This window comes from Gobio gobio (assembly GCF_949357685.1).
Source record: "Gobio gobio genome assembly, chromosome: 14".
Lineage (NCBI taxonomy): Eukaryota > Metazoa > Chordata > Actinopteri > Cypriniformes > Gobionidae > Gobio > Gobio gobio.
This window is the reverse complement of record NC_137107.1, coordinates 2,048,201-2,069,388: the sequence shown is the minus strand read 5'-3', so window position 1 is coordinate 2,069,388 and position 21,188 is coordinate 2,048,201. Positions and strand designations below refer to the sequence as shown.

General features: G+C 41.9%; 1 protein-coding gene across 2 annotated transcripts in view; it reads right to left on the bottom strand.

Moving 5' to 3' along the window:
- Window positions 1–668: 668 nt before the first annotated feature.
- Window positions 669–21,188, bottom strand: part of cUnh5orf24 (chromosome Un C5orf24 homolog) — a 25,248-nt gene continuing 4,728 nt past the window's right edge. Inside the window, exons 1-3 of one of the 2 annotated variants that reach the window (XM_079834408.1) lie at window positions 11,792–11,896; window positions 6,078–6,685; window positions 669–880 (exon numbers count right to left, since the gene is read on the bottom strand). In XM_079834408.1, coding sequence (XP_079690534.1) covers window positions 721–880; window positions 6,078–6,682 — 765 coding nt within the window. In that variant the 5' untranslated portion in view covers window positions 6,683–6,685; window positions 11,792–11,896 and the 3' untranslated portion in view covers window positions 669–720. Of the gene's footprint in view, window positions 881–6,077; window positions 6,686–11,791; window positions 11,897–21,188 lie in introns of those variants that run through there. The other variant, XM_079834409.1, reaches the window with a different exon arrangement.

Here is a 21,188-nt window from a genome sequence, read left to right as displayed (position 1 = left end):
TGAGTAGGGCGGGAGTAAGGACAGATGAAGCTCATGAGTAGGGCGGGAGTAAGGACAGATGAAGCTCATGAGTAGGGCTGGAGTAAGGACAGATGAAGCTCATGAGTAGGGCTGGAGTAAGGACAGATGAAGCTCATGAGTAGGGCTGGAGTAAGGACAGATGAAGATCATGAGTAGGGTGGAAGGCGGGAGTAAGGACAGATGAAGCTCATGAGTAGGGCGGGAGTAAGGACAGATGAAGCTCATGAGTAGGGCTGGAGTAAGGACAGATGAAGCTCATGAGTAGGGCGGGAGTAAGGACAGATGAAGCTCATGAGTAGGGCTGGAGTAAGGACAGATGAAGCTCATGAGTAGGGCTGGAGTAAGGACAGATGATGCTCATGAGTAGGGCTGGAGTAAGGACAGATGAAGCTCATGAGTAGGGTGGGAGTAAGGACAGATGAAGCTCATGAGTAGGGCTGGAGTAAGGGCGGGAGTAAGGACAGATGAAGCTCATGAGTAGGGTGGGAGTAAGGACAGATGAAGCTCATGAGTAGGGCTGGAGTAAGGGCGGGAGTAAGGACAGATGAAGCTCATGAGTAGGGTGGGAGTAAGGACAGATGAAGCTCATGAGTAGGGCTGGAGTAAGGGCGGGAGTAAGGACAGATGATGCTCATGAGTAGGGCTGGAGTAAGGACAGATGAAGCTCATGAGTAGGGCTGGAGTAAGGACAGATGAAGCTCATGAGTAGGGCTGGAGTAAGGACAGGCTGCTCCGGGACGGACTGCCCTCCGGACACACGGCTGCGCGGGAAAACTCGTCCGGCGGAGGCGTTTTTTGGTTCCGGATGGGGAATCCGCTGAGGAGGAACTGGGGAGCTTGTAACAACATTTTTGGTGTTCTAGACCAGAAGAAAAACAGACACAATCTGAGGCTTAGCATACAAACGTTTTCATAAAGAAACATACAACACTAAACCATCATTTTCACACCCTCATGTTGTTTTAAACTTAAAGCTACACTGTGTAACTTTTTTAGTTTATTCTTAGCTAAAAACACTTAGTTCTTTCAAAAATATATGTGCTCATTAATGTATATTTACTTCTTTCAAGTAATAAAGTATTCTGGTAAGTTTATAATATGCCATTGTAAACACATACGGGTGAGGGTTCGAATGCGGGTCGCCATGTTGCTCCTCCATCTTGAAAGTACATTAGCCAAAGAGGGACATTCCCGTAAACTCAAGCTTGGCCTTTGGCGTTTTAACACTCGATGGCTCCGTGTCCAATGTGGACGAGGTCGAGCTGGAAGCCATGTTAATCTTGGACTAAATCGGCCACCGTAGGAGTTAAAACCAAATCGGAATTGAGAGGAACAGAAACTAATATTCACTGGATGGTCATATACAAGTTCACCACTAGATGGGGGAAAATATCACACAGTGGAGCTTTAATGTTTAAAGTCAGTGACGTGAATTCGCCGCACAGACTAACAGAAAGGTGCTTGCTTTAAAAGTGACTTCATACATCTACACTATTAACAATGGAGCTTTTTTGTGATTTTTTTTTTAAATTTAGCTAATATGGTCGCACCGCAATGCATGATTTTCCCTCCAAATCAGGTCAGCGCAAACTCCGCCCCACCGTCGATTCTAAAGATTTCATTGGTCAGGTCAATCACAGTGCTACACTAACCCTAATCTCCAGGGCGGGTTTGCACTGAACTGGTTTGGGTCTGAACAAACTGCGCATCGCGTTTATATCGTCTTTTGTCGGCGCTCATGTGAAAGTAGTTAATATGAATCAAGTCTTCTGAAGTCAGTCTTTGTAAAATTTACATTGTAAAATGTATAAAAAGCTTATAAAACACGCTGATATCAAGAAGAAGATTCTTTTGAAGAAGACATTTACGAACGTTCATCAGAAACCTACTACATCGGATTTACAGATAATCCACTGCAGAATTGGGCCGAACCGACTATCTCCAGCCCCGGCTTTTATCCGCCCGTCCCGCCAACATCTGGCGCCATCTGGTTGCAGTACGTGCCACTGCCCAGTTGTCTTGTGTGCTTACTGCAACTTTCCCGCTAGGGGGCGTGTCCACTGTCTGCGCTGAAACCACGCCCACTAGCGGGAAAGTGCGTTTGAGAGCAGGAAATGCTGCTTATTTTATTTGGCCTTTTTTTATAATTTACATTTGTGTGGGTGGTTAATACATTTTCTGTGGTATGTCAAAAACTCAGAACAAATATTTAATTTTGACTTTACAGGGATTTTAAATATATATTAGGGCTGTCAAAAGATTAATCGCATCCAAAATAAAAGTTTGTGTTTATATAATATATGTGTGTGTACTCTGTTAATTATTATTTATATATAAATACACACACATTCATGTATATATTTAAGAAATATTTGCATGTATATACTGTATATACATTTATATAATCTATAATATATATAAATATAAATGTTTTATATATAGAAATATTTTTTTCTTAAATATATACATGCTTGTGTGTGTATTTATATATAAATAATAATAGAGTACACACACATATATTATGTAAACACAAACTTTTATTTTGGATGCGATTAATCGCGATTAATCTTTTGACAGCCCTAATATAAATCAATGTTAAAACAATTCATTTTAATTTGATCTTAATTTGAGTAAAGTTGTTTTTTTTACATTTAAGTACAGTACAGTTTTAATTTAACTTTTGGGTACAACACATTTTAATTGAATCATTATTTTATTTACCTGTATGTAAGCACAGTGCAGTGTTCATGTTTGATGTTAAATTGGATGACAACAATAAATGTTCTTATTAGGAATAAACTGCCTCGTTTTTGAGCTGTGCAGAGCTGGAGCTGAATAGTTAGCTCTACTACACTACTGTATTTTAATGTTGGTCATTATGATGGTACTTGGAGAGCCAAATATTTTCTGAGGTGGTACTTGGTATATAAAGTTTGAGAACCACTGATCTATTAGATGCAACAAAAGGTGCTAATCTACACTCACAAACTAGACTGAACAATCACCATCCTGAGCTTTATCTTATTACTGATCCCAGATCAGTGATTCATCTTTATTAAAGCTCATTAAAGGTGGGGTAAAAAGTATTTCAAAACTTTTTGCTTTCACTTATGGACGACATCATACCCTCGGCCGGCTGGCACAGCAGATTCCACCATAGTTGTTACTAGGGATGCCACAATTCTCAAAACATTCACGGTTCAATACGTGCTTGTGAATTGCGTTTTTTTCGGTTTTGCATTTAATTAATTATTTTTCTACACATTCTATAATTTGCCTCCATCCCAATACTGAACAACACGACACACATTCACATCACAGGTTAGTGGTGGAGTTATACTCACAGAACACTAGAGTTATTCACAATCACCAAAGTGAATTTGCATGCGTTTTACAGCCTTGCCGGCTCATTCACGTGCGCGGTTTAACATGCGCTTTTCAGAGCGCGCGCACTAAATGCCTCAAACACGCGATTACTGGACTCAGTAGTCGTCTTACTGCGCTAATACTGTCAAATACACACACGGTTAACATAAACACAGTCGGTTATGTCTACTGTAGTGTTGCATCCCTAGTCGTTGCCTGGGTTACAAATATGTGTGGGGCGGAGCTATCAAAATAGGGGCGTGTTTGTTTTGGTGATTTGAAATCAACATCGGTTACCAGAAAGCACTTACCCCACCTTTAAAGCCCGAGACTGTAGTCTACACACTGAGAGTTTATATGTGTAATATGAATAAAGAGTGCTCTGTTGAGATTAGGGTTACAAAGGGGGTGAAAAAAAGTTCCGGAAATTTCTGGAGTGTTCAACCCTAGCTGAGACAGTATTCTCAGTTGAAACGCGTGGAGGATTGGACCGGGAAACCTTATTCCTTACATCACGACTTGAACTTCACTGACACTAAATAGTAGGGATCGACCAATATGGATTTTGTTTTGTGCCGATAACGATTTTTTTTCCTCAGCCTTAGCCGATGACGATACGAGCTGCCGATTCTCTTGAGGCGATATTTGGAGCCGATACTGCTTTTGCTCCCTCAATTTACAACATAAAAATGACACAATGATCAGGATGATAACAATTTAAAATTTACAATTTAAAAAAGGAACATTTATTGAACTAAAAAAAACTATATTTAACAAATAGTAAAAACAGGAGAGGTAGAAAAAGAGATCAGTGGTGAAAATAAATATTTAAGCATTAATAAAATAATGACACTATTGCACACAGTATCAACAAGCGAGCAGCATAATAAAGTGCACACTGACTGCACTATACTTCATTTAAAACTATTCACAACCTAGTCATTTAATGCTTACACTCTAAAAAATGCTGGGTTAAAAATAACCCAAGTTGGGTTGAATATGGACTAACCCAGCAATTGGGTTGTTTTGACCCAGCGGTTGGGTTAAATGTTTGCTTAAAACAACCCAATTGCTGGGTTAGTCCATTTTCAACCCAACTTGGGTTATTTTTAACCCAGCATTGTTTAGAGTGTAGGTGCACTTCACTGAATCTCTTGTAGAAACACCAGCGGTAATTCAGGAGAAAATCTCCCAATGCTCCACGTGAAACTTCAGTCTTTCCACCTTTATCATCGTGTCAATTCTCAGTTGATTTTGATTAGTATCGGCCGATACACGTAAAAATCACAAATATCGGCGAACGCAGCAGCCTTATATCGGCCGATACACTTAAAAATCACAAATATCGGCGAACGCAGCAGCCTTATATCAGCCAATACACGTAAAAATCACAAATATCGGCGAACACAGCAGCCTTATATCGGCCGATACACGTAAAAATCACAAATATCGGCGAACGCAGCAGCCTTATATCGGCAGATACACGTAAAAATCACAAATATCGGCGAACACAGCAGCCTTATATCGGCCGATACACGTAAAAATCACAAATATTGGCGAACACAGCAGCCTTATATCGGCCAATACACGTAAAAATCACAAATATTGGCGAACACAGCAGCCTTCTATCAGCCGATACACGTAAAAATCACAAATATTGGCGAACGCAGCAGCCTTATATCAGCCGATACACGTAAAAATCACAAATATCGGCGAACGCAGCAGCCTTATATCAGCCGATACACGTAAAAATCACAAATATTGGCGAACGCAGCAGCCTTATATCGGCCGACACACGTAAAAAACGCAAATATCGGCGAACGCAGCAGCCTTATATCAGCCGATACACGTAAAAAACGCAAATATCGGTGAACGCAGCAGCCTTATATCTGCTGATACACGTAAAAATCACAAATATCGGCGAACGCAGCAGCCTTATATCAGCCGATACACGTAAAAATCACAAATATCGGCGAACGCAGCAGCCTTATATCAGCCAATACACGTAAAAATCACAAATATCGGCGAACACAGTAGCCTTATATCGGCCGATACACGTAAAAAACGCAAATATCGGCGAACGCAGCAGCCTTATATCGGCCGATACACGTAAAAATCACAAATATCGGCGAACACAGCAGCCTTATATCAGCTGATACACGTAAAAATCACAAATATTGGCGAACACAGCAGCCTTATATCGGCCGATACACGTAAAAATCACAAATATTGGCGAACACAGCAGCCTTATATCAGCCGATACACGTAAAAATCACAAATATCGGTGAACACAGCAGCCTTATATCGGCCGGTACACGTAAAAATACACGCAAATATTGGTGAACGCAGCAGCCTTATATCGGCTGATACACGTAAAAATCACAAATATCGGTGAACACAGCAGCCTTATATCGGCCGGTACACGTAAAAATACACGCAAATATCGGTGAACGCAGCAGCCTTATATCGGCCGGTACACGTAAAAATACACGCAAATATCGGTGAACGCAGCAGCCTTATATCGGCCGATACACGTAAAAATACACACAAATATCGGCCCGATATATCGGTCTAACACTACTAAATAATCACACTTCTTGCTCCTGGGTGGCTCGCCACTAATTACAACAGGTTGCGTGACAGAAGGCAGATTGATGTGTGTGAAGAAAAGAAGGAAAGTGTGACTTTACTCTGCAGCCGCTTCCTCCTTCAGCGCAGGGTCTGCGGCCGCGGGTCTGCTCATGATGCTGTAGGGGAAGGCCGCTCCGCTGCAGGCGCTGTAGCCCAGTTTACCCAGGCGAGACGGGCTCTTGATGCTTCCGGGCGGCCGGCCGGGACTCACTTTATATCCCGCGGCCTTGGTGGTTCCCAGGGGCCGGCCCGGACTGGTCTTAAACCCGGCGGCCTTGGTGGTGCCCAGTGGTCTCCCCGTGCTGGTTCTGTAACCGGCTGATTTGGTGGTTCCCGCCGGCCGGCCGCGTTTCCCAGACCTCCCAGACGCCCCCTTCTTTTTGGAGTCCGCGCTCTTGGCGTTTCCCTGAGGGGCCGCGGGCCCCTGAAGCAGACGCTCCTCGCTGCAGTCCTGCCGCTGGCACGAGCTGGGCTTGAGGACGGCGGGCGGCGGCGGAGGAAGGTAGGCGAAGCACATCTGCCGAGAGCGCTGAGGAGGGCAAGACTGATAAAACTTGGTGGGGCACAGATCAAAGTGACTCGGGGAGAGCCGACCGTCCTCCGCTAAACACGAGGGCCGACCGTCGAGGCAGAATTCACCACTGCTGGACACCTGACGCAGCATCTTCTGTACACACACGGACAAAGAGTTCTGCTGCGGTTAAAGGGTTAGTTCACACAAAAATGTAAATTGTGTCATTAATGACTGAGCCTCATGTGGTTGGACACCCGTCAGACCTCCGTTCATCTTCAGACACAAATGAAGATATTTTAGTGTAAATCTGATGCTCTGAAAGGCCTCCATTGGCTCAACTTTACACTCTCAAGACCCTTAAAAGACACTAAAGACTAAAGTTACACAGTCCATCTCACTACAGCGGCTCTACAATAACTTTATGAAGACGAGAATAGTTTTTGTGTGCAAAAAAACCCTAAATAACGACTTATATAGTGATGACGATTTCAAAACACAGCATCATGAATAGGGTTGGGTATCGTTTGGGTTTTTTTCGATTCCGGTGCCAAACCGATACTTTTAAAACGGTTCCGGTGCCTAAACGGTTCCTGTACCGATACTTTTTTTTTTTTTTAAAGGCCACAAAACGAGGTGGATGACATTAAATGGGTTTTTATTATTTTTTTTTATTGAACCATTTATTAAAAGTTTAATGTATACTTAAATGTATGAATATAAATAAATACAAAACACAATTTACTTATTTACAAATTCACAGTAAAACCTAAGCCACCCAACTACAACAGGCCTAATATAACTCTAAATAACAGTTACAGTAATAACAGCAGAGTCTGTATTCTTGCTCTGCTACAAACCAGCTTCCAGCTTCAGCTTTATTTTGAAATATGATGATATTCTCTGGCTAAATATTTTAGAACGCATCGCCTTAATGTTTCCATGGCGATGCGTCATGTTTCTCACATGACACACAGCAGCCGCAATAGCGCTGACAGCTCAGCTGTGAACAGTGAAACGCGTTCGCGCGAGGTCACGTGACTAACAAACTTTCAGTAAACAGACAACCACTACAGCACACAGACAACGTTCTGACTAACAGCTGAACTACAGATCACTTAAGAAAATGTAAACAGTACTCACAGACTAGTTGTTCTCCCTGAAGTTCGATTGCTTCTCTCTACCTCCAATTGTAAACAACACAGCTCAGATTTACAACACTTGAGTTCATTCTCATCTCACGAAACACATGAAAGTAAGTGACCAGTGAACTGGAAGAAGAGTAGAGTAAACTATATAGTTACTATATAATGTGCATGTATCTGATGGGAATAAAACACGTAACGTTAGTCAAATTATAACCGTCTGAAAGGATTGTCATTGCCGCTTCCATAGACATCAGTGTGTGTTTTTTGCTAGTAGCCTACTTATGAGCATTTAAATGTCTGAAACCTGAAACAAACATGATGTGGTTGAAAACACTGAATAGTTGTCATGAGATGTGGTTGAAAACACTGAATAGTTGTCATGAGATGTGGTTGAAAACACTGAATAGTTGTCATGAGATGTGGTTGAAAACACTGAATAGGTGTCATGAGATGTGGTTGAAAACACTGAATAGTTGTCATGAGATGTGGTTGAAAACACTGAATAGTTGTCACGAGATGTGGTTGAAAACACTGAATAGTTGTCACGAGATGTGGTTGAAAACACTGAATAGCTGTCATGAGATGTGGTTGAAAACACTGAATAGTTGTCACGAGATGTGGTTGAAAACACTGAATAGTTGTCACGAGATGTGGTTGAAAACACTGAATAGCTGTCATGAGATGTGGTTGAAAACACTGAATAGTTGTAATGAGATGTGGTTGAAAACACTGAATAGTTGTTGTGAGATGTGGTTGAAAACACTGAATAGTTGTCACGAGATGTGGTTGAAAACACTGAATAGTTGTCACGAGATGTGGTTGAAAACACTGAATAGCTGTCACGAGATGTGGTTGAAAACACTGAATAGTTGTCATGAGATGTGGTTGAAAACACTGAATAGTTGTCGTGAGATGTGGTTGAAAACACTGAATAGTTGTCATGAGATGTGGTTGAAAACACTGAATAGTTGTCACGAGATGTGGTTGAAAACACTGAATAGCTGTCATGAGATGTGGTTGAAAACACTGAATAGTTGTCATGAGATGTGGTTGAAAACACTGAATAGTTGTCACGAGATGTGGTTGAAAACACTGAATAGTTGTCACGAGATGTGGTTGAAAACACTGAATAGTTGTCACGAGATGTGGTTGAAAACACTGAATAGTTGTCACGAGATGTGGTTGAAAACACTGAATAGCTGTCACGAGATGTGGTTGAAAACACTGAATAGTTCTCATGAGATGTGGTTGAAAACACTGAATAGCTGTCATTAGATGTGGTTGAAAACACTGAATAGCTGTCATGAGTTGTGGTTGAAAACACTGAATAGCTGTCATGAGTTGTGGTTGAAAACACTGAATAGCTGTCATGAGTTGTGGTTGAAAACACTGAATAGCTGTCAAGAGTTGTGGTTGAAAACACTGAATAGCTGTCATGAGTTGTGGTTGAAAACACTGAATAGCTGTCAAGAGTTGTGGTTGAAAACACTGAATAGTTGTCATGAGATGTGGTTGAAAACACTGAATAGTTGTCATGAGTTGTGGTTGAAAACACTGAATAGTTGTCATGAGTTGTGGTTGAAAACACTGAATAGCTGTCATGAGATGTGGTTGAAAACACTGAATAGTTGTCATGAGTTGTGGTTGAAAACACTGAAGAGTTGTCATGAGATGTGGTTGAAAACACTGAATAGCTGTCATGAGATGTGGTTGAAAACACTGAATAGTTGTCATGAGATGTGGTTGAAAACACTGAATAGTTGTCATGAGATGTGGTTGAAAACACTGAATAGTTGTCATGAGATGTGGTTGAAAACACTGAATAGTTGTCATGAGATGTGGTTGAAAACACTGAATAGTTGTCATGAGATGTGGTTGAAAACACTGAATAGTTGTGATGTGACAAGCGCTGAGCGTCTGTCTCTGGCTCAGCCAAAGCGCGAAAGCACGTTTGAATTTTGGCACCGAAATGAGGAACCGAAATCTGCGTTCTGATTCGGTCCGGTACATACCGGTTATATAAGGCACCGGGTTTCGGTTCCCAACCCTAATCATGAAGCTTCGAAGCATTATGAATCAGTGAGTCGATTCATGATTTGGATCGCGTGTCAAATTGCTGAATCGACTCACTGATTCATAACGCTCTGAACCGCTGAATCGACTCACTGATTCATAACCAGCAGCCATATCACCCTGACGCCCAAGACTAGTTTCCCACTGAAGCTAAGCAGGGCTGAGCCTAGTTAGTACCTGGATGGGAGACCAACTGGGAAAACCAGGTAGCTGCTGGTAGAGGTGTTAGTGAGGCCAGCAGGGGGCGCTCACCCTGTGGTCTGTGTGGGTCCTAACGCCCCAGTATAGTGATTGGGACATTATACTGTAACAAGCACCGTCCTTCGGATGAGACGTTAAACCGAGGTCTTGACTCTCTGTGGTCATTAAAAATCCCAGGATGTCCTTTGATAAAGAGTAGGGGTGTAACCCCAGCATCCTGGCCAAATTTGCCCATTGGCCCCTCTCCATCAGGGCCTCCTAATCATCCCCATATACAGATTGGCTTCATCACTCTGTCTCCTCTCCACCAATCAGCTGGTGTGTGGTGGGCGTTCTGGCGCAATATGGCTGCCGTCGCATCATCCAGGTGGTGCTGCACATTGGTGGTGGTTGAGGAGATTCCCCCTTCTATATGTAAAGCGCTTTGAGTGCTTAGAAAAGCGCTATATAAATGTAACAAATTATTATAACGCTCTGAACCGCTGAATCGACTCACTGATTCATAACGCTCTGAACCGCTGAATCGACTCACTGATTCATAACGCTCCGAACCGCTGAATCGAATCACTGATTCATAACACTCTGAACCGCTGAATCGACTCACTGATTCATAACGCTCTGAACCGCTGAATCGACTCACTGATTCATAACGCTCCGAACCGCTGAATCGAATCACTGATTCATAACACTCTGAACCGCTGAATCGACTCACTGATTCATAACGCTCTGAACCGCTGAATCGACTCACTGATTCACAATGCTCTGAACCGCTGAATCGACTCACTGATTCATAACGCTCTGAACCGCTGAATCGACTCACTGATTCATAATGTTCTGAACCGCTGAATCGACTCACTGATTCATAATGCTCTGAACCGCTGAATCGACTCACTGATTCATAACGCTCTGAACCGCTGAATCGACTCACTGATTCATAACGCTCTGAACCGCTGAATAGACTCACTGATTCATAACGCTCTGAACCGCTGAATAGACTCACTGATTCATATCGCTCCGAACCGCTGAATCGACTCACTGATTCATAACGCTCTGAACCGCTGAATCGACTCACTGATTCATAACGCTTCAAACCGCTGAATCGACTCACTGATTCATAACGCTCCGAACCACTGAATCGACTCACTGATTCTTAACGCTTCAAACCGCTGAATTGACTCACTGATTCATAACGCTTCAAACCGCTGAATCGACTCACTGATTCATAACGCTTCAAACCGCTGAATCGACTCACTGATTCATAACACTCTGAACCGCTGAATCGACTCTCTGATTCATAACGCTTCAAACCGCTGAATCGACTCACTGATTCATAACGCTTCAAACCGCTGAATCGACTCACTGATTCATAACGCTTCAAACCGCTGAATCGACTCACTGATTCATAACACTCTGAACCGCTGAATCGACTCACTGATTCATAACGGTCTGAACTGCTGAAACGACTCACTGACTCATAACGCTCTGAACCGCTGAATCGACTCACTGATTCATAACGCTTCGAAGCTTCATGATGCCGTGTTTTGAAATCGTCATCACTATATAAGTCGTTATTTAGGGTTTTTTTGCGCACAGAAACTATTCTCGTCTTCATAAAGTTATTGTAGAGCCGCTGTAGTGAGATGGACTTTGTAACTTTAGTCTTTAGTGTCTTTTAAGGGTCTTGAGAGTGTAAAGTTGAGCCAATGGAGGCCTTTCAGAGCATCAGATTTACACTAAAATATCTTCATTTGTGTCTGAAGATGAACGGAGGTCTGACGGGTGTCCAACCACATGAGGCTCAGTCATTAATCACACAATTTACAGTTTTAGGTGAACTAACCCTTTAAAGATCCCAAACTGTTGAAACAGGAAGCTAGGGATGCTCATTTCAGTTAATTTTCCCGACTGACAACCGCCGCTCATTATCCGAATATTAACCGTTAACTGATAAGATTATAATATTGAATTGGCATTAAATAAAAAATAGGATAGACGAGTGTCTGTGACCCGTTAAAAAGACACCACAGGTTTATTTGACAGTGCGAACAGCAGCACACAGATCAGATCATGTTCACGCCAGGGTCATTTTCACAGCAAATTTTGATTTAGTTTTAGTCAGTCGGCCATATCAGGTTAAGATAAAGCTTCAAATAAGTTTGTTAATTTATTTATTTAATTCCAGTTAACATTTATTTAATTTCAAGCAATTAAGATTTTTTTTAATGGTTTTAGTGAACTATTATAACCCTGATACTTTATTGAATATGTGTCAAATACTGCTCTTTCCTCCTGAATATGAATTAAATGGGAATTAAATTAAATATAGTTTATTGTGTAAGCAAAAACGAATATATAATGCGTGACTTTTAATGATAAACCAGCTGGAAATACACCAGGACTCTTATTTTGAAATGTCTGCTCCTCTATTGCAGTTGCAGGAGCTCATTCAAGTTCAGGAGATAAATATGCGTCATTACAACCGTCTAAAACATATTACTATATAAACACTGTCATTATTCATCAGCATTAGCTCATAAACACTGGTCTGGCATAAATGTGTGTTATTGATTGAGCCGCTCTGGAGCTGGATTGGGTGTGTGTGTGTGTGTGTGTGTGTTTTTGTCACATGTCTGTCCTGTCTTGTGGAGCACATGTGGTGTGTTGTTGTTTTGGGCTGTGCTTGTGTCTCTGTCTGATTCCTCCCCCTTGTTGTCTGATTAGTGTTTGATTTCTCCCACCTGTTCCCTCCTGATTGATTCCCCTTTATTTAGTTCCCTTGTGTTCCCAGTCCTTGTCGGTGCGTTGTTGGTCTATGTCTTCCTTCCCTGTGATCTGCTCCCTTTCTCCGTGACCAATGGGTTTGTTTGTTTTGAAGTTGTTGTTTTGTTGGTTAAGTTATGTTATGTTTTCCCCCTTGTGGGTTTTTGTTTTTGATTATGTTTATTTTGCTAATAAAACCTATCCCTTCCTGCACATGAGCCCTCACCTTAGTTTTCTTTAGTTTTACCGTAACAGTTTTCCAGAGGTTAGATCAGTTCAGATCAAATGTGTTCATCTGTAACATCATCAGTTCTGACCCCATCTCTGCCCTAACCCACCCTCACTAACCCTCACTATTCTCCTCTCACTAACCTCACTAACCTCACTATTCTCCTCTCACTAACCTCACTATTCTCCTCTCACTAACCTCACTATTCTCCTCTCACTAACCTCACTATTCTCACTATTCTCCTCTCACTAACCTCACTATTCTCCTCTCACTAACCTCACTATTCTCCTCTCACTAACCTCACTATTCTCCTCTCACTAACCTCACTAACCTCACCATTCTCCTCTCACTAACCTCACCATTCTCCTCTCACTAACCTCACCATTCTCCTCTCACTAACCTCACCATTCTCCTCTCACTAACCTCACCATTCTCCTCTCACTAACCTCACCATTCTCCTCTCACTAACCTCACCATTCTCCTCTCACTAACCTCACCATTCTCCTCTCACTAACCTCACTATTCTCCTCTCACTAACCTCACTATTCTCCTCTCACTATTCTCCTCTCACTAACCTCACTATTCTCCTCTCACTAACCTCACTATTCTCCTCTCACTAACCTCACTATTCTCCTCTCACTAACCTCACTAACCTCACTATTCTCCTCTCACTAACCTCACTATTCTCCTCTCACTAACCTCACTATTCTCCTCTCACTAACCTCACTATTCTCCTCTCACTAACCTCACTATTCTCCTCTCACTAACCTCACTATTCTCCTCTCACTAACCTCACTATTCTCCTCTCACTAACCTCACTATTCTCCTCTCACTAACCTCACTATTCTCCTCTCACTAACCTCACTAACCTCACTATTCTCCTCTCACTAACCTCCTCTCACTAACCTCACTAACCTCCTCTCACTAACCTCACTATTCTCCTCTCACTAACCTCACTATTCTCCTCTCACTAACCTCACTAACCTCACTATTCTCCTCTCACTAACCTCCTCTCACTAACCTCACTAACCTCCTCTCACTAACCTCACTATTCTCCTCTCACTAACCTCACTATTCTCCTCTCACTAACCTCACTATTCTCCTCTCACTAACCTCACTATTCTCCTCTCACTAACCTCACTATTCTCCTCTCACTAACCTCACTATTCTCCTCTCACTAACCTCACTATTCTCCTCTCACTAACCTCACTATTCTCCTCTCACTAACCTCACTATTCTCCTCTCACTAACCTCACTATTCTCCTCTCACTAACCTCACTATTCTCCTCTCACTAACCTCACTATTCTCCTCTCACTAACCTCCTCTCACTAACCTCACTATTCTCCTCTCACTAACCTCACTATTCTCCTCTCACTAACCTCACTATTCTCCTCTCACTAACCTCACTATTCTCCTCTCACTAACCTCACTATTCTCCTCTCACTAACCTCACTATTCTCCTCTCACTAACCTCACTATTCTCCTCTCACTAACCTCACTATTCTCCTCTCACTAACCTCACTATTCTCCTCTCACTAACCTCACTATTCTCCTCTCACTAACCTCACTAGGGGACACTAAATTTTTCAACTAAACATCGAAATACATCTAAATAATAAACTAAATTAACCATTTAAACTAAATTACTGATCAAATTATTGATCTAAAGCCCACACTGTCACTGTATGATACTTGAAATTTTTCCAGAATGGCTATACAGCTGAATAAAATTATGCTGCATTATTTTCCTGTTTAACACTGTAAAGCTGCTTTGAAACAATCTACATTGTTAAAAGCGCTATATAAATAAAGTTGACTTGACTTGACTTGACTATTCTCCTCTCACTAACCTCACTATTCTCACTATTCTCCTCTCACTAACCTCACTATTCTCCTCTCACTAACCTCACTATTCTCCTCTCACTAACCTCACTATTCTCCTCTCACTAACCTCACTATTCTCCTCTCACTAACCTCACTATTCTCCTCTCACTAACCTCACTATTCTCCTCTCACTAACCTCACTATTCTCCTCTCACTAACCTCACTATTCTCCTCTCACTAACCTCACTATTCTCCTCTCACTAACCTCACTATTCTCCTCTCACTAACCTCACTATTCTCCTCTCACTAACCTCACTATTCTTCTCTCACTAACCTCACTATTCTCCTCTCACTAACCTCACTAACCTCACCATTCTCCTCTCACTAACCTCACCATTCTCCTCTCACTAACCTCACCATTCTCCTCTCACTAACCTCACTATTCTCCTCTCACTAACCTCACTATTCTCCTCTCACTAACCTCACTATTCTCCTCTCACTATTCTCCTCTCACTAACCTCACTATTCTCCTCTCACTAACCTCACTATTCTCCTCTCACTAACCTCACTATTCTCCTCTCACTAACCTCACTAACCTCACTATTCTCCTCTCACTAACCTCACTATTCTCCTCTCACTAACCTCACTATTCTCCTCTCACTAACCTCACTATTCTCCTCTCACTAACCTCACTATTCTCCTCTCACTAACCTCACTAACCTCACTATTCTCCTCACACTAACCTCACTAACCTCACTATTCTCCTCTCACTAACCTCACTATTCTCCTCTCACTAACCTCACTAACCTCACTATTCTCCTCTCACTAACCTCACTATTCTCCTCTCACTAACCTCACTATTCTCCTCTCACTAACCTCACTATTCTCCTCTCACTAACCTCACTATTCTCCTCTCACTAACCTCACTATTCTCCTCTCACTAACCTCACTATTCTCCTCTCACTAACCTCACTATTCTCCTCTCACTAACCTCACTATTCTCCTCTCACTAACCTCACTAACCTCACTATTCTCCTCTCACTAACCTCCTCTCACTAACCTCACTAACCTCCTCTCACTAACCTCACTATTCTCCTCTCACTAACCTCACTATTCTCCTCTCACTAACCTCACTAACCTCACTATTCTCCTCTCACTAACCTCACTATTCTCCTCTCACTAACCTCACTATTCTCCTCTCACTAACCTCACTATTCTCCTCTCACTAACCTCACTATTCTCCTCTCACTAACCTCACTATTCTCCTCTCACTAACCTCACTATTCTCCTCTCACTAACCTCACTATTCTCCTCTCACTAACCTCACTATTCTCCTCTCACTAACCTCACTATTCTCCTCTCACTAACCTCCTCTCACTAACCTCACTAACCTCCTCTCACTAACCTCACTATTCTCCTCTCACTAACCTCCTCTCACTAACCTCACTATTCTCCTCTCACTAACCTCACTATTCTCCTCTCACTAACCTCCTCTCACTAACCTCACTATTCTCCTCTCACTAACCTCACTATTCTCCTCTCACTAACCTCACTATTCTCCTCTCACTAACCTCACTATTCTCCTCTCACTAACCTCACTATTCTCCTCTCACTAACCTCACTAACCTCACTATTCTCCTCTCACTAACCTCACTATTCTCCTCTCACTAACCTCCTCTCACTAACCTCACTATTCTCCTCTCACTAACCTCACTATTCTCCTCTCACTAACCTCCTCTCACTAACCTCACTATTCTCCTCTCACTAACCTCACTATTCTCCTCTCACTAACCTCACTATTCTCCTCTCACTAACCTCACTATTCTCCTCTCACTAACCTCACTATTCTCCTCTCACTAACCTCACTAACCTCACTATTCTCCTCTCACTAACCTCACTATTCTCCTCTCACTAACCTCACTAACCTCACTATTCTCCTCTCACTAACCTCACTATTCTCCTCTCACTAACCTCACTATTCTCCTCTCACTAACCTCACTAACCTCACTATTCTCCTCTCACTAACCTCACTAACCTCACTATTCTCCTCTCACTAACCTCACTATTCTCCTCTCACTAACCTCACTAACCTCACTATTCTCCTCTCACTAACCTCACTAACCTCACTATTCTCCTCTCACTAACCTCACTAACCTCCTCTCACTAACCTCACTAACCTCCTCTCACTAACCTCACTAACCTCCTCTCACTAACCTCACTATTCTCCTCTCACTAACCTCACTATTCTCCTCTCACTAACCTCACTATTCTCCTCTCACTAACCTCACTATTCTCCTCTCACTAACCTCACTAATCTCCTCTCACTAACCTCACTATTCTCCTCTCACTAACCTCACTATTCTCCTCTCACTAACCTCACTATTCTCCTCTCACTAACCTCACTATTCTCCTCTCACTAACCTCACTATTCTCCTCTCACTAACCTCACTATTCTCCTCTCACTAACCTCACTATTCTCCTCTCACTAACCTCACTATTCTCCTCTCACTAACCTCACTATTCTCCTCTCACTAACCTCACTATTCTCCTCTCACTAACCTCACTATTCTCCTCTCACTAACCTCACTATTCTCCTCTCACTAACCTCACTATTCTCCTCTCACTAACCTCACTATTCTCCTCTCACTAACCTCACTATTCTCCTCTCACTAACCTCACTATTCTCCTCTCACTAACCTCACTATTCTCCTCTCACTAACCTCACTAACCTCACTATTCTCCTCTCACTAACCTCACTAACCTCACTATTCTCCTCTCACTAACCTCACTATTCTCCTCTCACTAACCTCACTATTCTCCTCTCACTAACCTCACACTAACCTCACTATTCTCCTCTCACTAATCTCCTCTCACTAACCTCACTATTCTCCTCTCACTAACCTCACTATTCTCCTCTCACTAACCTCACTATTCTCCTCTCACTAACCTCACTATTCTCCTCTCACTAACCTCACTATTCTCCTCTCACTAACCTCACTATTCTCCTCTCACTAACCTCACTAACCTCACTATTCTCCTCTCACTAACCTCACTATTCTCCTCTCACTAACCTCACTATTCTCCTCTCACTAACCTCACTATTCTCCTCTCACTAACCTCACACTAACCTCACTATTCTCCTCTCACTAACCTCACTAACCTCACTATTCTCCTCTCACTAACCTCACTATTCTCCTCTCACTAACCTCACTATTCTCCTCTCACTAACCTCACTATTCTCCTCTCACTAACCTCACACTAACCTCACTATTCTCCTCTCACTAACCTCACTATTCTCCTCTCACTAACCTCACTATTCTCCTCTCACTAACCTCACTATTCTCCTCTCACTAACCTCACTATTCTCCTCTCACTAACCTCACACTAACCTCACTATTCTCCTCTCACTAACCTCACTATTCTCCTCTCACTAACCTCACTATTCTCCTCTCACTAACCTCACTATTCTCCTCTCACTAACCTCACTAACCTCACTATTCTCCTCTCACTAACCTCACTATTCTCCTCTCACTAACCTCACTATTCTCCTCTCACTAACCTCACTATTCTCCTCTCACTAACCTCACTATTCTCCTCTCACTAACCTCACTATTCTCCTCTCACTAACCTCACTATTCTCCTCTCACTAACCTCACTATTCTCCTCTCACTAACCTCACTATTCTCCTCTCACTAACCTCACTATTCTCCTCTCACTAACCTCACTATTCTCCTCTCACTAACCTCACTAACCTCACTATTCTCCTCTCACTAACCTCACTATTCTCCTCTCACTAACCTCACTATTCTCCTCTCACTAACCTCACTATTCTCCTCTCACTAACCTCACACTAACCTCACTATTCTCCTCTCACTAACCTCACTAACCTCACTATTCTCCTCTCACTAACCTCACTATTCTCCTCTCACTAACCTCACTATTCTCCTCTCACTAACCTCACTATTCTCCTCTCACTAACCTCACACTAACCTCACTATTCTCCTCTCACTAACCTCACTATTCTCCTCTCACTAACCTCACTATTCTCCTCTCACTAACCTCACTAACCTCACTATTCTCCTCTCACTAACCTCACTATTCTCCTCTCACTAACCTCACTATTCTCCTCTCACTAACCTCACTATTCTCCTCTCACTAACCTCACACTAACCTCACTATTCTCCTCTCACTAACCTCACTAACCTCACTATTCTCCTCTCACTAACCTCACTATTCTCCTCTCACTAACCTCACTATTCTCCTCTCACTAACCTCACTATTCTCCTCTCACTAACCTCACACTAACCTCACTATTCTCCTCTCACTAACCTCACTATTCTCCTCTCACTAACCTCACTATTCTCCTCTCACTAACCTCACTATTCTCCTCTCACTAACCTCACTATTCTCCTCTCACTAACCTCACACTAACCTCACTATTCTCCTCTCACTAACCTCACTATTCTCCTCTCACTAACCTCACTATTCTCCTCTCACTAACCTCACTATTCTCCTCTCACTAACCTCACTAACCTCACTATTCTCCTCTCACTAACCTCACTATTCTCCTCTCACTAACCTCACTATTCTCCTCTCACTAACCTCACTATTCTCCTCTCACTAACCTCACTATTCTCCTCTCACTAACCTCACTATTCTCCTCTCACTAACCTCACTATTCTCCTCTCACTAACCTCACTATTCTCCTCTCACTAACCTCACTATTCTCCTCTCACTAACCTCACTATTCTCCTCTCACTAACCTCACTATTCTCACTAACCTCACTATTCTCCTCTCACTAACCTCACTATTCTCACTAACCTCACTATTCTCCTCTCACTAACCTCACTATTCTCCTCTCACTAACCTCACTATTCTCCTCTCACTAACCTCACTATTCTCCTCTCGCTTTATTAGTGGACGAAGATGACAGTGAGTTTCCTCATAGTTTTTGTGATCCAACACTAGTTTTTATTAGTGATGGTCTCGTTTTCGTCAGTGAAAAAAGGGCGTTGACGAAAATGACGTTATTATATATGAATTATTCGTCACCTAAACTAACACTGGTTCACGTTCCTGCAGCGTTTCTGACAACTGAGAAAGACAGAAGAAAATATAATAAAAAGCAGAACATAAATAGACCTACACTACATATTTTTCACTTAATTACCAAATTAAGATGACAAAACAAAAATACACTGAATCCGTTTGAAGCTTTGAAGAACCCGAATAGTTTTTTGTCAGATAAAAATAGCAGGTCTACCTCAGCTTGGTTTGGTACCTTTCAGTATGGTTTTTATTTTTTAAGTGATGTGGGTCAGTCTGGAGCACAGCAGTTTTTATTTAGTGGTTTTCAGAAGTCAGCATTTTCACTGGCCACAATTCTGCTGTTTGGAAATTACATTTTATATGATTAAAGTTGACTTTGGCATGCTTAAATGACTTGATTTTGAGTCATTTTACTTGATTTAGAAGATTTAAAACCCTTTCAATGCAGAGTGACCGCCCAAATCAAGACTAGTGTGTATCAGCTGGTGGACAATATGACTAATAGGAGACATTATATATCGACTAGGGATGCAACACTACAGTTAGTCCACGGTTCAATACACACCTCGGTTTTTAACCACTGGTTTTCGGTTTGGTTCTGATGGCTTGACACATCAGTTTTTTGTTATTCTATTCTTAGACGACAGAAACAGCAAGAGGTTAAGGAGAAAAAAGACTTTTTTTAAATTGCAATACTCTTTCTTTATTTTCCTTAAAATATTTGAAAAACCTTACTTAAACTTAAACCTTTACTTAAAAAAACTCCTTGTACACATTCCTAGTGTATTGTATAATATAAAATATATATATATAAAGATTTACACTGGCAGCTCAGAGCTGTACAGCAGCATTAAAGTATGAGATTTAATGAATAAATGTAAAAATAAAACACTACACAGACTTCACTATAAAATATACATTATTCTTATTAAAGCTGCTGTATTAGTTCTTCAGTCAAGAGCAGTGAGTGATTTTCTCTTTGTCTTTTGTTGTTTTATTAACATTAAAGGAATAGTTCACTCAAAAATGAAAATTCTGTCATCGAGAAATGAACACAGGTTTGGAACAATATTAGAGTGAGTAATGAATGACATTAGAGGTGAACTGTCCCTTTAATGCCAGTGTGTTCACTATAGGCTGCGCTGCTGTCAATTAAAGACCTGCACGCATCTAATATACACACACACACACTTTAGACATAACCGACTGTGTTTATGTTAACCTTGTGTGTATTTGACAGTATTAGCGCAGTAAGACGACTACTTAGTCCAGTAATCTCGTGTTTGAGGCGTTTAGTGTGCACGCTCGGAAAAGCTCATGTTAAAACCGCGCACGCGAATGAAGGCTCTAAAACGCATGCAAATAATGAGCTT